Below are 16,025 nucleotides of genomic sequence, written 5' to 3'. Positions count from 1 at the left end.
AATCACCACAAGAGCTACCTCGATGCATGTACTCACTTTTCTGGCAGCTGCCATGATTCTTTCATCCTCCACCAATCACCATTTGTCTGAAACTATCACCCAAAACCTCAAAGTGCATGAATGTATTCTGGAGGATAACTGAAAACCCTTGAAGATATGGCTACTCCCCTTTCCGTGGGAGCTCCAGGCAAAGGTATAGGGACAATACAACCAATGTCACTTACTCAGTCGGACAATTGCTGAGCAGGCTTTCAGGATTAGGAAGATGTGATTCCAGTGCCTGAAGTGGTCAGATCATAGTCTCCATTACCCTTCTGCAAGGAGCTCTATCAATGTAGTGGTCTGTTGCACTCGTCATAACAGGGAACTCCAGAGAGGTGTGAACCTTGAGGACAGTGAAGACGTAGGGGGAGGAGCAGGAGGTGAGAGGGGGTAAGGAAGAGGAGACATAGAGAGATGATGCTGAACAGAGCATTGCCCCTGCTGCACAGCGAGGTGGCTGGACATGCCTTGGGGCACAAATGGCTCATGAGGATACCATCAACATCAGGGGTCTCCTGAATGTTTCAACGGAGTTTTTCTCACCCAGATTGAGGGGAGTCTGAGATAACTGCAAACAACTGCATGGAAGGCAAAGCCTGAAATATCTCATTATTTGCCACTGATGAAGGGAACACATCTGTCCAATGGCTTTGCTGTCACCATCGAGGATTCCATTGTCTTTCACCACCTCAGACCACTTTTCAATGTCAAGGCAGCAATAAAACATAGGAGTAGGGCTTAAAGTGTCATAGTGTACATAATTCAAGTAGAGAAAAACAGCGTACAGTCACTATAAGAGCACACTTCAGTGAACCACTTAGTGCTCCGCCTGATGCAGTGGCCTCCGCTTGCCACTCACCAGGAAGGAGACCTCCCGCCTCTCCCTCCAGGTTTCCAACAATAGATCCAGGTTGGTATCAGTGCAGCGAAGGGCTACTCTGACCTAAGTGCCACACCGCTGGCTCTCTTAACTCTTCTCGCTGCGCTCTGATGATGTGGAAGGCTTTGGCACAAACCACAGAACATCTCCATCAGAACAACCAGCAGTCTCAGTGATTGTGGCCCTGGGGAGTCTAAGTTCCTGACTTCATATGACCCTTCTCTATTCCCATGTCCACTGGCTCTAACCAGACAGGAAACCCATCTCCATATCAATTAAAGACTTACACCCTTTCTCCTCCCACCAGAGAGACAAAGATCCACCTCCAGGAGTCAATATAGGTCAGCAAGGATGGAGTGACGGGTCAGAAGGATGATCTGAAAAAGGATACGACAGAAGAAAGTTAGATGGGCTATAGTTTTTTTGAGGGTAGAGGATGGAAAGTTGGCTGGGAAATCTGGAATAAGTGAGTCTGAGCTGACGAGGGTATGGCTGAGCTTCCCGGCAGCAGATGAGGTGGATGATATTACGGAGGTGGAAGCAGGCAGTCTTTGTGGTGGAGGGGAGCCGAGATTGGAAATTCGGTTCAGAGTTGAGCAGGATTCTGAGCATGTAAGCAGCCAGATTTAGCTGGTAACAGTAGCTGGGAAGGTGGGATGGGAGTTAGTGGCTGGGGATATGTAGCTTCTGGCAGGGGTTGATGACAATAACTTTGATTGTTAGCTGGAGGAAATTACAGCCCATCCAAGATAATTAGTGATTTCACTCCCATTAAACTGAATATTAAACTGAATTTCAAATGACTCTGCAGTGTAGTGTTTAAGGGAATCATGTAATATCCTGATTTACTGTTGTTTCATGGAGGAAATGGCAGTCAAAACAGGAAATGGTGCTAATAGCCCTGACAGTGCTCCATGAGGGGTGCGGTATTGTAGCAGCCACCCAATTCTCTCTCTCCACTCTGCCTCCTCTCCAACACCATCTAGCTTTACCCTAGTTCCATCCCTTTAAACTGCTTCCAACCCTAACAGTGTTTCAGCGATGATCCTTCCAGCTACTAGTACTTTCCACAGAGTCAATGCAGGTTTTTTTGCAGAAATCTTGCTGAAATACAGCAATGTGTTTGCCTCTTAACTGCCCTCTGAAATGGCCTGGCATGCCATTCAATGGCAAATTAGGGATGGGCAACAAATATTGTCCTTGCCAGCAATGCCCACAACCCATGAAAGAATTTTTAAAAATAAGGCATGAAAAAAACTCTGTATCTTTGGTGTTTCAGATCTCATACCTGACCATTGGTACCCACACGTGCCCTTGTGAAGGTTAGGGCACCTAGACCCATTTAGCTTACTGGTATCCATTGATATGCTGAATCGCTCTCCAGCTTGGGAAGTGGGAACTTCCCTTGTAAGGAGTTCCGCCCCTGGCCATCACTTGCAATGGTCAGTCAGAAGTTTAGCTCCTTAAAGGAAAATGAGGAATCTCCAACAAATTTATCCAGGCCTCCTCCATTTCCTTGGAGATTCTGCTCTAGTTACTGTGGGAGATTGGTGGAATCATCAAGATATTTAGGGTCACCATGCTTATGTGAGTACCTTTCAACACATTGGCCTGAATTTTCATCTTTGAGGCAGGTAGCAGGAGTCGGGAACATTCCCAGCTCGGCACACTCGGCCTGGAAGAAAGTGCCTGCAAAAGTGAGATTTTCATTGCCCAGTGGGTAGGGAGTCAGATCAGCCAATCCAGGAAAAAGTTTGGATGCAGCCACAGGGCTGCCGGGTGCAGAGATGTGAAATTTAAAAGGATTACCACTTAATCCCAGTTATAATAATACAGCCTTCACCCCTCATACCCCATCATCATCCAAACAATTCCCATGTCCTCGCCCTGTCACCTCAATCCCCCCAACTACCCCAAAGGCATTTATACTCCCTATGCCATGCTCTGCCCTTCCATCCATTCCTATGGTCTCTCATGCCCCTTGTGCCAAGCTATGGCCTGGCACCCATTCCATATGGCTAATCCTCATGCTAAGCTGTGCGTTTCTGCCCACCCTATGGTCCACCCTGCTTGCTATGCCACCCACCACCTATGAGCCATCATGCTTCCTATGCTAAGCTTTGCCCTCCTACCCATCCCCTATGATCCCCCATGCTCCCATGCAAAGCTATAATACTTCAATACCCATTGGCCCATTGTACACTGTATGGATCCATTGAACCCCATAATGACAGTAGGATGTATAAAAAAACTTAAAAAGTAATTTATTCATAACTTCCGACTAAAAACGTGATTTCACTTTGAAAGCAATAAACGTGTCAAGTAACGGAAACCACAACTCCTTGAATCCACTTAACTGTGTGTAAATAAACCAGAGAGACCAAAGAGCCTGAGCTGTCAACCAAGCAATGTTCTCTCTGGGGTGCAGGTGTTTCCACAAGAGTAATGGTTGTCTGGGCTCTCAGCCAAATATACATAATGAGACTTGGCTGAGAGCCCAATCATCCATTCATTGATGAAAGTACAGTGAAACATTAGAATTATCGAGATCATTAGAGAAAGCAGAAGCCAGACTGAAAGGATAACTTGATAACTTCTTCCTCATTGCTTTATTATGCACACATCAAAGGAATTGAAAATATCAACCCTGCAGCTAAGAACTATTTTCTGTAAAAATTGCTTGATTGGTATTCATTGCTCGGTGAATTTCAGAACTACATTTGAAATAACACGTTGACATTATTTTACATGGTGCATATTTAGGAGCATTGTGAAGTTTGAATTTGGATGCACTATCCTGACCCACAGCGGAATTGCACCATAACTCAGCCATTTTTGGCTATATCATGCTTCAGACTTCTTTATTACAATTGTAAACACTGTAAAGGCTTTTATTTTAAATTAAAAACAAAATTATCGATATAAAAAATGCTGATACAGCAAAATCATCCATGTGCCAATGGCACACCAACGGTACCGCGCAAACTTAATTTTTTGGATCAGAAAATAATTGCTATTATGGTCACTATGGTGGAAGCCACTTTATGTAAAATAAAGCACAAACTTGGAACATGCGTGTGTTTGCAATGGGTAGAATGTGGAGTAGTTGCACTTACTGAATGTTCCTTTCCTTCTCTTTAGTCCATCAATTTCTGGCAAGTGCTTGTAATGAATGACGAACACACAGATCGACGGTACCTACTGTTCTTCATTCTGAGTTGGGGTTTGCCTGCCCTTGTTGTGGCCCTGCTTGTAATTATCCTGAGGGGAGCCTATCACTGGACCATGCAGGAAATCTATGGGACTGTACATGGTGATGTGTGAGTACTGCAAGTTACAAAAGCACTGACCAGTTTAGTTGATCAATTATAAATCTATATCATGCACTGATTAGAAGTCACATTAGAAATTGTCAGGTTAAGGTTCATCTTCATTTCCAGGAAGGTCAGTGAGGGTGAACTCAACAAAAATAAAAGGAATCTTCCCAGAGAACATAAGATATGTCATAACTTATCTTTGCCTTTTCATATTCAAGCATTTTCTGCAAGACAGTAGAGCTTCCAGCTTAAGTCATGAATTAAATTCAGTTGTTGAATTTAAAGCCTTGTTCAGCCAGACTGAAACTTCCTGTAATAAGACAGGGTGGGGATGAGTTTTGTCAGTACTTTGCTGTTTCTAGAATTAGGCCAAATAGTTATTTATACTGGTTGGTAAGTATCACCCACTTCCTGTTGTACTTTAACATGCAAAGCTATGTCAGACCAAAATCTTAGTCTGCTTCTTGGTCTGCTCCTGCTCATCACCCTCCCCCATAAGCCTCATACACAAACATGTTCATAAACACACACATACGCACATCCTGCTACAGTCCTTTTACAGAAATTTTATAAATTACAGATTTGGTATGAGAACTTTTGGTTAAGAATATCTTCAGCATCAGTACTGATCAAGATTTGAAAAATAACCATCTCGAACTGTAGCTGCTGTCAAGCGAAACTCTTTTAAAGTCAGATAGTTTGAATGAATTCCAGTTAACTTTAACCCTAAAAACGTCTGTCCATTCCTAATGATTTTTGAATACTTTGATTCAGCCAACACACAATTAGTGGAATCTCTAAAGATAACCTTATTCTGGAGTGCAGCTTGATAGACATTAGCCATCATCTGGTATGGTTCATCACCCTTTCTCCAATTTAGACAGGCCGCAAAGCACCCACTTTTCAGGCACTATCTAACCTAAGTATACAAAATGCAGCTCAACTTCATGGTCTTGTGAGGTATCCTATGTCTCAGAAATAGTGGGCAAGAAGTGTGTATGCACTTGCAACTGGAAGATTTCCAACTGCCAGATCGGTAAGGCACCTTTACCTCTGTCTGAATCAGGCAGTTGGAACATAGGAATTAGGAGCAGAAGTAGGCAAATTCAGCCCTTCGAGCCTGCTCCGCCATTCAATCAGAACCCTAAGGCGTTCTATAAATATGTGAAGAGTAAAAGGATGAGACGTGACAGAATAGGGCCTATAAAAGGTGAAGGCGGGAAAGTCTGTACGGAACCAGTAGAAATGGCAGAGGTGCTCAATGAGTATTTTGCCTCGGTTTTCACAGAGGAGAAGGACCTGGGTGGATGTACTGCGGGCGTGCGGTGGACTGAAAGGATTGCGTATGTGGACTTTAAGAAAGAGGTTGTGCTGGAATCTTTGAATGGCATCAAGATAGATAAGTCGCCGGGTCCGGATGGGATGTACCCCAGGTTACTGTGGGAGGCGAGGGAGGAGATTGCAGAGCCTCTGGCGATGATCTTTGCGTTGTCGATGGAGACGGGAGAGGTGTTGGAGGATTGCGGATGTGGTTCCTATTTTCAAGAAGAGGAATAGGGATAGCCCAGGTAATTACCGACCGGTGAGTCTAACCTCAGTGGTTGGTAAACTGATGGAGAAGATCCTGAGGGACAGGATATATGAGCATTTAGAGAGGTTTAGTATGCTCAAGAATACTCAGCATGGCTTTGTCAAGGGCAGATCGTGCCTTACGAGCCTGGTGGAGTTCTTCGAAAATGTGACTAAACATATTGACGAAGGGAAGGCGGTAGATGTGGTTTATATGGATTTTAGCAAGGCGTCCGATAAGGTCCCCCATGCAAGGCTTCTAGAAAAAGTGAGGGGGCATGGGATCCAAGGGGCTGCTGCTCTGTGGATCCAGAACTGGCTTGCCCAAAGGAGACAGAGAGTGGGTATAGATGGGTCTTTTTCTAAATGGAGGTCGGTCACCAGTGGTGTGCCCCAGGGATCTGTTCTGGGACCCTTGCTGTTTGTCATTTTCATAAATGACCTGGATGAGGAAGTGGAGGGATGGGTTGGTATGTTTGCCGATGACACGAAGGTTGGTGGGGTTGTGGATAGTCTGGAGGGATGTCAGAAGTTACAGAGGGACATAGATAGGATGCAAGACTGGGCGGACAAGTGGCAGATGGACTTCAACCCAGATAAATGCGTTGTGATCCATTTTAGCAGGTCAAATGGGATGAAGGAGTACAATATAAAGGGAAAGACTCTTAGTACTGTAGAGGATCAGAAGGACCTTGGGGTCCTGGTCCATAGGACTCTCAAATCGGCCCCGCAGGTGGAGGAGGTGGTTAAGAAGGCGTATGGTGTGCTGGCCTTTATCAATCGAGGGATTGAGTTTAGGAGTCCGGGGATAATAATGCAGCTATTTAAGACCCTCGTCAGACCCCACTTGGAGTACTGTGCTCAGTTCTGGTCGCCTCATTACAGGAAGGATGTGGAAAAGATTGAAAGGGTGCAGAGGAGATTTACAAGGATGTTGCTTGGATTGAGTGGCATGCCTTATGAGGATGCCTTGGAGAGACGTAGGATGAGAGGAGACCTAATAGAGGTGTATAAGATGTTGAGAGGCATAGATCGGGTGGACTCTCAGAGGCTTTTTCCCAGGGTGGAAATGGCTGCTATGAGAGGACACAGGTTTAAGGTGCTGGGGGGTAGGTACAGGGGAAATGTTAGGGGGAAGTTTTTCACACAGAGGGTGGTGGGCGATTGGAATCTGCTACCGTCAGTGGTGGTGGAGGCAAACTCAATAGGGTCTTTTAAGAGACTCCTGGATGAGTACATGGGACTTAATAGGATGGAGGATTATAGGTAGGCCTAAAAGGTAGGGATATGTTTGGCACAACTTGTGGGGCCGAAGGGCCTGTTTTGTGCTGTAGTTTTTCAATGTTTCTCTGTTTCTAAATGGCTAATAATCAGGTTGACAAACTGTAGTGAGTGAAGTGCCACAGTGATCAGTGCTGTGGCCTCAACTATTTACAAACTGTATTAATGACTTGGGTAAAGGGACTAATGGTTTTGCACTGGAGATACATGATCACATACATTGGGGAGCTTTTCAATGGTAAAGTCCATCATCAGCTGACAATGCAGCAGGTCTAGGCAAGAGCCTCCTGGATAAACAGAGAGGCGCTTCATCCTCGCCACAATTTTCTTCCCCAATTCCATTGTAATTAACATAAGACTTGAGAGCACAAAGCTGGCATGGGTGTTTTTCAAATTTGAATCTCACTTGTAACTATTTCACATTGCATTGGTTTCATCGTTATTTGCAGGGACTAGTTTAGCCAGAGACCCTCATGGTTGGTACACACTGTTGGTTACAGGAGAGGTGGTGTTATTTTGTTCAGTCTTTACTGAATGCTCATGTTGGTGTCTAGTGTTGTACTCACCTCTACTTGGGACATGGTTGAATTCACAGGTTCAGTTGGCCTTCCTATCTGTGTATTGTAAATAATATTGCCCAAGATCACTCTCAGCAAGGATAACTGACATGTTGTAGGTGAACTCAAAGCCCTGTAACAATCTCAACACATTAAGAATGACCCACAGTTGGACACTACGGACATTGCTCGATAAGTCCCTCATTTTCTTAATTTGAAAGACTGCACCCTGCCACTCCCCCACTGCAACCACTTCCTTTCCACTTCACTCCTCCATGTCCCTGATTCCAGTCCACTCCCCTTCACCCCTCACAACTGACTCTTGATTTCATTTGATATATTATTGTCACAAGTATTAGTATACAGTGAAAAGTATTGTTTCTTGCGCACTATACACTTGCAGTTCCAAACCTCCATTCAAGTTGTCATTCTCCTCCTCACCTCCCCTGTACCACAGAGTTCAACGAGGAAAACTGCTGACCTCAGACTGCACAAAGCCAACTATTGCACACCACCTTTAAACAAACATGATCTGGGTGCCACGAGATCCTCGTGCACTGTGGACTTTATCATGAAGATGGAACATAACTACAGAAAGTTTTAATATAATGAGTATTCATAGCATGCAGATGTAATACAAGTAGGCGGGCATGAGGCCTGACCCCACTGAGTTAATCTCTAAATTTAAACCCGCTGCTGGGAAAGCAAAATTTCAGCTCCTGTCTGATTAAGTCACGCTGCACTCCACGATTCCCGCTCTTACAGCTCCTCCTCCATACTTAGGAAATACTATCAAGCACTTTGGACTGCCCTGAGGTTGAGAAAGGTGTTATATGAATGTAATTTATTTCCCTATACCTTCTCACTCAGGCTGAACCTGGGAGTACACTCGCTGTGTCCATTGCCAAGTCTCCAAAAGGCACCTAACGTTCAACTCTTCTCTCTCCTTAGGGGACATCTTATTACAGTAAAGATGTAACACAAATACTTGTTTTGGCTTCATCGTCTCAAGATCCAGACTACACTGAGCCATAAGCTAAAAAAGCCTTGAAAGTTCTTCTAAGGTTTATCATATTCAGCACTGTGATGGAGCTAAACTAACTAAGGCCCTTGGCAACTGCAATACCCATACTCCTGAAAGCCCAAGAGATTAATGAGTGGAGCTGTCAACTCCCAGTGAACTGGTCTTGTGCAGCTGGCAGCAACAAGATAAACCTGCCAGGTTCACTAAGGCCGGCAGCCAGCCAGGAAAAACAAGGAAAAATGTGTCTCCCCGGCTGCTGGTCTTGGTGAACCTTGCAAGTTTACTTTCTTATTACCACCACAACAACAACATCCTGGGAATTCACAGCATGAGCATAAGGCAAAAGCAGCTTGTATATTAAGCCTAATTCACCTCAGGCTGAAGAGCCAAGTAGTCTTCCAATCAGGTCATTAGCGCTCAAAACTCGAAGAAAAATGTTGAAAAATTCAATAGAAACAAGCTAAAAAAGATTGTTATATTTATTCAGAATTCTTCATGTCTATTAATAACACTGGTACCAAGGTCTCTGCAGCAAACTTTCTCCTGGTTTCCAATTTCAGTGTGCTATAATCTAGTCAGGAGGGCACAGAGACTGGATTGGGATCTGCCTATTAACTTCACATTTATTGTGGCGGTGTCACAGAATCTGTGCTATTATTTGTGAATTGTGCTCCAACAACACTGATTGCAAACTATATGGCTCATCCCTTGCATCCATTGTTAGTAAGGGCCTCAGTGTGAGCAGGGAGGGGTACAATTTGAAAGACTCTAGCCTCACCACACCTGGCGCAGATCGCACTGATCCCAGAAAACACATGCGGGCCTAAAAACCTGTTTTCCACCTGGTGCCAAACAGTTTGCAATCACCCTGGTCCCTTTCATGTAGCGCAAACCGGATCATGCAAAGCAGATTCACATATTTAAAGTAACATTTATATATGCTTTGCCCGTTCGATGCCAGATTCTCTCAGCTCCCAGGACCTTCCGACCTTCGAGCACGATGGCCACACGGGGGCGGGCTGAGAGGCCATTGAAGCCTTGAGTGGTTGGGGTCATGCCTGTGCAGTGCCCATCTGGCCGTGTCCACCTAGCACCATGGCAGTGCCCACATGACACCCTGGAAGTTCCAGGTGGGCACTGTCAGGGGCAGAGTCAAGGGGGTGGGGCCTGAGAGGGGGTGGGGAAACATGCTGCCAATGAAGGGGAGGGGGTCCCGATGTCCATGAAAGAGGGTCCCCCAGTGCACTGTGAGATTGGGGAGACTTTCAAAATGGCGCCCAACCGCTTTGCAGCCAGACTTACCGACGTGTTTAGGTCCCCGCCCCCCCAGCAAGAACTCATCACTCTCCCAAAAAATGACTGAGTGTGGGATAATTCAGACCAGATCTCTTGGGTTTTATCACCAGTATGACAGGTTTTTTTGGGGGAAAATCATGGCTTGTGTTTTCCATTGCAGTGGTTTGTAATCTAAGAATTAACTTTTTTTTTAAAAAGTACCTTATTTTGTATCATATTTTTCAGTAAACCATGGGCCAACTTGCTTTCAATGCACCACAGTTCTATTCTTTGATGTAAGATGACAACATCTATAATAACAACTTGTTTTCATAGAATTCCTACAGTACAGAAAGAGGCCATTCGGCCCATCGAGTCTGCACCGACCACAATCCCACCCAGGCCCTACTCCCATATCCCTATATATTTATCCACTAATCCCTCTAACCTACGCATCTCAGGACACTAAGGGAAATTTTAGCATGGCCAATCAACCTCACCCGCACATCTTTGGACTGTGGGAGGAAACCGGAGCACCCGGAGGAAACCCACGTAGACACAAGGAGAATGTGCAAACTCCACACAGACAGTGACCCAAGCCGGGAATTGAACCCAGGTCCCTGGAGCTGTGAGGCAGCAGTGCTAACCACTGTGCTACCGTGCTGTTTTTATATCGGTCTTTGATATCATGAAGTTTTCCAGGTATTTCCCAGGAGTGTTGAAGCAAAATTTTGCATCAAATTATATAAGGAGACATTAAGACAGATAAGCAGCAACTTGGACAAAGAGGTAAGCTGCAAGGAGCATTTTAAAGGAGGAAAGCTAATTAGAAGGATGGAGAGGTTTGGGGAGGGAATTCCAGAGTTTAGAACTTCGATAACTAAAGTCATGGCCACCAGTGATGGTGGAACAGCTGCAATCGGGGATGGTCCAGGATCCAGGATTAGAGGAGCACAGATATTCAGTGGGTTGTGAGGATGGAGGAGATTACAGAAATGGGGAACTACACTGCCATGGAAGAATTGTGAAAAAAAGGAGCTTAGTGGTGTTAACTGAGAGCCATGTTCATCAGGAGTATGGGGGGAGGTGTGTGAACAAAGAACAAAGAACAGTACAGCACAGGAAACAGGCCCTTCGGCCCTCCAAGCCTGTGCCGCTCATTGGTCCAACTAGACCACTTGTTTGTATCCCTCCATTCCCAGACTGCTCATGTGACTATCCAGGTAAGTCTTAAACGATGCCAGCGTGTCTGCCTCCACCACCCTACTTGGCAGCGCATTCCAGGCCCCCACCACTCTCTGCGTAAAAAACGTCCCTCTGATATCCGAGTTATACCTCGCCCCTCTCACCTTGAGCCCGTGACCCCTCGTGTGGATTTGATATGATTTAGGACAGGAGCTGGAGTGTGAGAGGTAGGTCATGAGGCAAGTTGAGAGGTAACAAAGGCATGAATGAAGGTTTTGACAGTGGCAGAAATTGATTCAATCAGTGCTACAGTGGTAGAAATAGGCTGCCTTAGCGAGATGGTGGAGAAGTGGTCAGAACCACTCAACTTCAAATATGACATCAAGTGTGCGCACAGCCTGGTTCGCCATCAGACAGTTGCCAGGGAGAAGGATGGTTTTGTGGGGGTAAAGGCGTTTGTAACTTGAATCAAAAACAAGGGGTGGAATTTTCCTGTTCTGCCCACGGTGGGATTTGCCACCAATAAGTCTTCTTTGTTCCATCTGGATACTTTCATTATTCCTCACTGCTTCAACTAAGTGATTTTTCGACTGAGTTTCTTTCCCTTGTTGGTTTGAAGGAGGGATCTAGAAGGATGACTCAGTCAAACAGGTCTAGGTAAGTCCAGACATACAGAGACTATACTTCTCTCCTTCAGACTGCTCATATCTATAGAATTTCTGCTACAGCTATGGCAGACTACTGCTACGTGCACACAACTTTGTCAGGGCCTCAAAGATGAGTTGAAGGCTCTGTATGGTCAATGCCTCTAGTGTTTCTCTACATGCTTTTCTAAACAGATCCTCCATCAAGAACTCTCAATGTGGCACTTGGATGCCGTGATTTTCCGTGCTACCTCAATCCTGTTTTCAGCTGAATGATTGCTTGATTTTTCCAGTCTCCCTCCAAACCTATCCAACTTCCTTCTCGTTGGTAGACAGAACATGTGTGAAAGGATACATCTTCGTTCTTCTGCTGAGTTAAGGAAGGACACATTGGGAGCCCCTTCATTGTCTTTTAGATGCTGAACTTCACCTGAATAGCCAGTGCCTCTGCTGGAGCTGTTTCATCCTCACTTTAGTGACAGAGCCAGTTCCAGTTCCATCCTTGCCAAGTGCTGATCCACTAGAATCATCCCCAATTGTAACAGGTAATGCAAAGGTTGTTCCAAAGGAGGCTGTTAAAGCAGTAAGTAGTCTCACAGCACCAGGTTTAAGTCCAACAGGATTATTTGGTGGCACGAGCTTTTGGAGCACTGCTCCTTCATCAGGATTTGTTTCACAAACAGGGCATATATAGATACAAACTCAATTACAAGTTAATGGTTGGAATGCGAGTCTTAACAGGTAATCAAGTCTTTACAGGTGCAGACATTTCAAGTGGAGAGAGGGTTAAGCACAGGTTAAAGAGATGTGAATTGTCTCAAGCCAGGACAGTTGGTGAGATTTTGCAAGCCCAGGCAAGTTGTGGGGGTTACAGATAGTGTGACATGAACCCAAGATCCCGGTTGAGGCCGTCCTCATGTCTGCGGAACTTGGCTATCAGTTTCTGTTCGGCGATTCTGCACTGTCGTGTGTATTGGAGGCCGCCTTGGAGAACGCTTACCTGAAGATCAGAGGCTGAATGCCCTTGACTACTGAAGTGTTCCCCGACAGGAAGGGAACATTCCTGCCTAATGATTGTCGAACGGTGTCCAGTCATCTGTTGTCGTAGTTCTGCATGCTTTCACCAATGTACCATGCCTCGGACACCAGGGAAAAGTATTGAGCAAACTATTGAGATTAAAGGAAGACAAGTCCCCAGGGCCTGATGGCCTACTTCCTAGAGTCGTAAAGGAAGTGGCAGCAGAGATAGTGGAAGCATTGGTTATAATATTCCAAATTCCTGTATTCTAGAAAAGTTCCAGAAAAAGGAAAAAGGCTAATGTAACACATCTATTCAAAAAAAAAGGAAAAAGGCAAAAAGTGGGAAACTATCAACCAGTTAGTTTAATGTTCATTATTAATGTCTATTATTAAGGAATTAGTAACGGGACATTTGGAAGGTCAGAATGTAATCCATCAGTGTCAGCATGGTTTTATGAAGGGTAAATCGTGTTTGACTAATTCGCGAGAGTTCTTCGAAGATCTCTGTTCATGAGACAAGTCTTTCATCCCTGGAATCAATCAAATGAACCTTCCCTGAACTGCACTTACATTCTTCCTCAAGCAAGGGGACCAAAACTGTGCACAGTACTCCAAATGTGGTCTCACCAATGCCCTATACAGTTGCAACAGCACCTCCCTACTTTTATGCTCTATTCCATTAGCAAAGGTTGCCAAAATTCTACTTGTCTTCCTTATTACCTGCTGCACCTGCATACTAACTTTTTGTAATTTATACACAAAGGCACCCAGATCCCTCTGCACTGAAGCATTTTGAAGTCTCTCTCCATTTAGATAATAAGTTGCCTTTTTATCCCCCAACCAAAATGGATAACCTTACACTTATCCCTGTTAAATTCCATCTGCCAAATTTTGGCCCACTCACCTAACCTATCCATGTCCTAAATTTCTTATTTCCTCATTGCAACTTGCTTTCCCACCTATTTTAGTGTCACCTGCAAATTTGGCTATAGTACATTCTATCCCTGCGTCCAAGTCATTGATATAGATTCTAAATAGTTGGGGCCCCAGGACTGAAGGGTGGACAGATGGGTGGAGAACTGGCTTGGTCACAGAATAAGTTTAACAACACCAGGTTAAAGTCCAACAGGTTTATTTGGTAGCAAAAGGTTTGCTACTTTGCTACCAAATAAACCTGTTGGACTTTAACCTGGTGTTGTTAAACTTCTTACTGTGTTTACCCCAGTCCAACGCCGGCATCTCCACATCTTGGTCACAGAAGACAGAGGGTGATAGTGGAAGGGTCTTTTTCCGGCTGGATGCCTGTGACTAGTGGTGTTCCGCAGGGCTCTGTATTGGGACCTCTGCTGTTTGTGATTTATATAAACGATCTGGAAGAAGGTGTAACTGGGGTGATCAGTAAGTTTGCGGATAACACGAAAATGGCTGGACTTGCAGATAGTGAGGAACATTGTCAGAGACGACAGAAGGATATAGATAGGCTGAAAATTTGGGCAAAGAAATGGCAGATGGAGTTCAATCCAGATAAATGCAAAGTGATGCATTTTGGTAGAACTAACGTAGGGGAGAGCTATACGATAAATGGCAGAACCATAAAGGATGTAGATACGCAGAAGGACCTGGATGTGCAAGTCCACAGATCCTTGAAGGTGACGTCACAGGTGGAGAAGGTAGTGAATAAGGTATATGGCATGCTTGCCTTTATAGGACGGGGCATAGAGTATAAAAGTTGGGGTCTGATGTTGCAGTTGTATAGAACGTTGGTTCGGCCGCATTTGGAATACTGCGCCCAGTTCTGGTCGCCACACTACCAGAAGGATGTGGAGGCTTCAGAGAGAGTGCAGAGGAGGTTTACCAGGATGTTGCCTGGTATGGAAGGGCTTAGTTATTAGGAGAGATTGGGTAAACTGGGTTGTTCTCTCTGGAAAGACGGAGGATGAGGGGTGACCTAATAGAGGTGTATAAAATTATGAAAGGCATAGATAGGGTGAACGGTGGGAAGCTTTTTCCCAGATCGGTGGTGATGTTCACGAGGGGTCATAGGTTCAAGGTGAGCGGCGGGGAGGTTTAACACGGATATCAGAAGGACGTATTTTACACAGAGGGTGGTGGGGGCCTGGAATGCGCTGCCGGGCAAGGTGGTGGAGGCGGACACACTGGGAATGTTTAAGACTTATCTAGATAGCCACATGAACGGAGTGGGAATGGAGGGATACAAAAGAATGGTCTAGTTTGGACCAGGGAGCGGCGCGGGCTTGGAGGGCCAAAGAGCCTGTTCCTGTGCTGTATTGTTCTTTGTTCTTTGAACCCTGTGGCACACCACCAGCTACAGCTTGCCAACCAGAAAAAGAGCCATTTATTCCCACTCTCTGCTCTCTAACCAAGCCACCCTCAACCCTGTTTGTTAATCTTTTGTGTGGCACCTTATCAACTCAAAGATCAGCTGAGAGCTTAACTCCAAAATCAAACAATTGAGATTCAGCCAACTGTCCTCGTCCATCCTGTGTCTGTGGCACCATAACCTCGGCGACCCTGTTGAAGTCATTCAAATGAAGGAACCCCAGGTGCAGAAACATCCACTAACTTTGCACTTTATACCATCACCACCCAGCGAGGCTTCTTTAGACTCAGCCAACAGCCACCCACACCAACTGCAGGGCCCAGTGTCCATGCTGTCCTCCACAATTTAATTTGTATAGAAATACCATGTAGAAGTCAGGGAGACAGTACAACTCCCCTGTTATATATGCAATTCAGTACTCAGTAGTTTGAGCTAAAGTCTGCTAAGTACATTATTTGGGTAATGGGCATTAAAATCCTTCTATTTGAAATACAAGGAGAGGCTGTAGCAAGATATAAGAATTTAAATGTTTTGTTTAGTTGCGTGCTGTAACAAGATGGGTTCTGAAGATTAAATTCCTTAAATATCAACAATGGACATTATTACCTAACTTTCACCTTTATGCACAGTTTAATATTATGCACATAATTAAAATATTGAAAGAGTATTAGAATCTAATTTATGAAACTGCCATTGTTTTTATATGGAATAAATTAATCCGTCATGTTGGATTCATTAAAGTTCATTTACACAAGAGATTGAGGCACAAGGAAAGTCAGACGAAAGAAACTCAGTGTTCTGTTTTGTTCTGTTCCTTTTCGCCTCTTAGCGTGACAGTGGCTGTTTTATCAGATTGTCTCGCTATTTCAGGCCGGGTAGACCAGACAGTG

The 16,025-nt window shown here is 44.8% G+C and overlaps 1 protein-coding gene across 1 annotated transcript in view; it reads left to right on the top strand.

The window, feature by feature from the left end:
- adgrv1 (adhesion G protein-coupled receptor V1) overlaps positions 1–16,025 on the top strand; it is a 504,809-nt gene that overhangs the window by 389,464 nt on the left and 99,320 nt on the right. The window contains exon 84 of the mRNA XM_078213879.1: positions 4,064–4,242. Coding sequence (XP_078070005.1) covers positions 4,064–4,242 — 179 coding nt within the window. The remainder of the gene's footprint in view (positions 1–4,063; positions 4,243–16,025) is intronic.

The sequence above is a fragment of the Mustelus asterias genome, chromosome 6 (genome assembly GCF_964213995.1).
Source record: "Mustelus asterias chromosome 6, sMusAst1.hap1.1, whole genome shotgun sequence".
NCBI lineage: Eukaryota > Metazoa > Chordata > Chondrichthyes > Carcharhiniformes > Triakidae > Mustelus > Mustelus asterias.
This window is presented reverse-complemented; position numbering and strand designations above follow the sequence as displayed.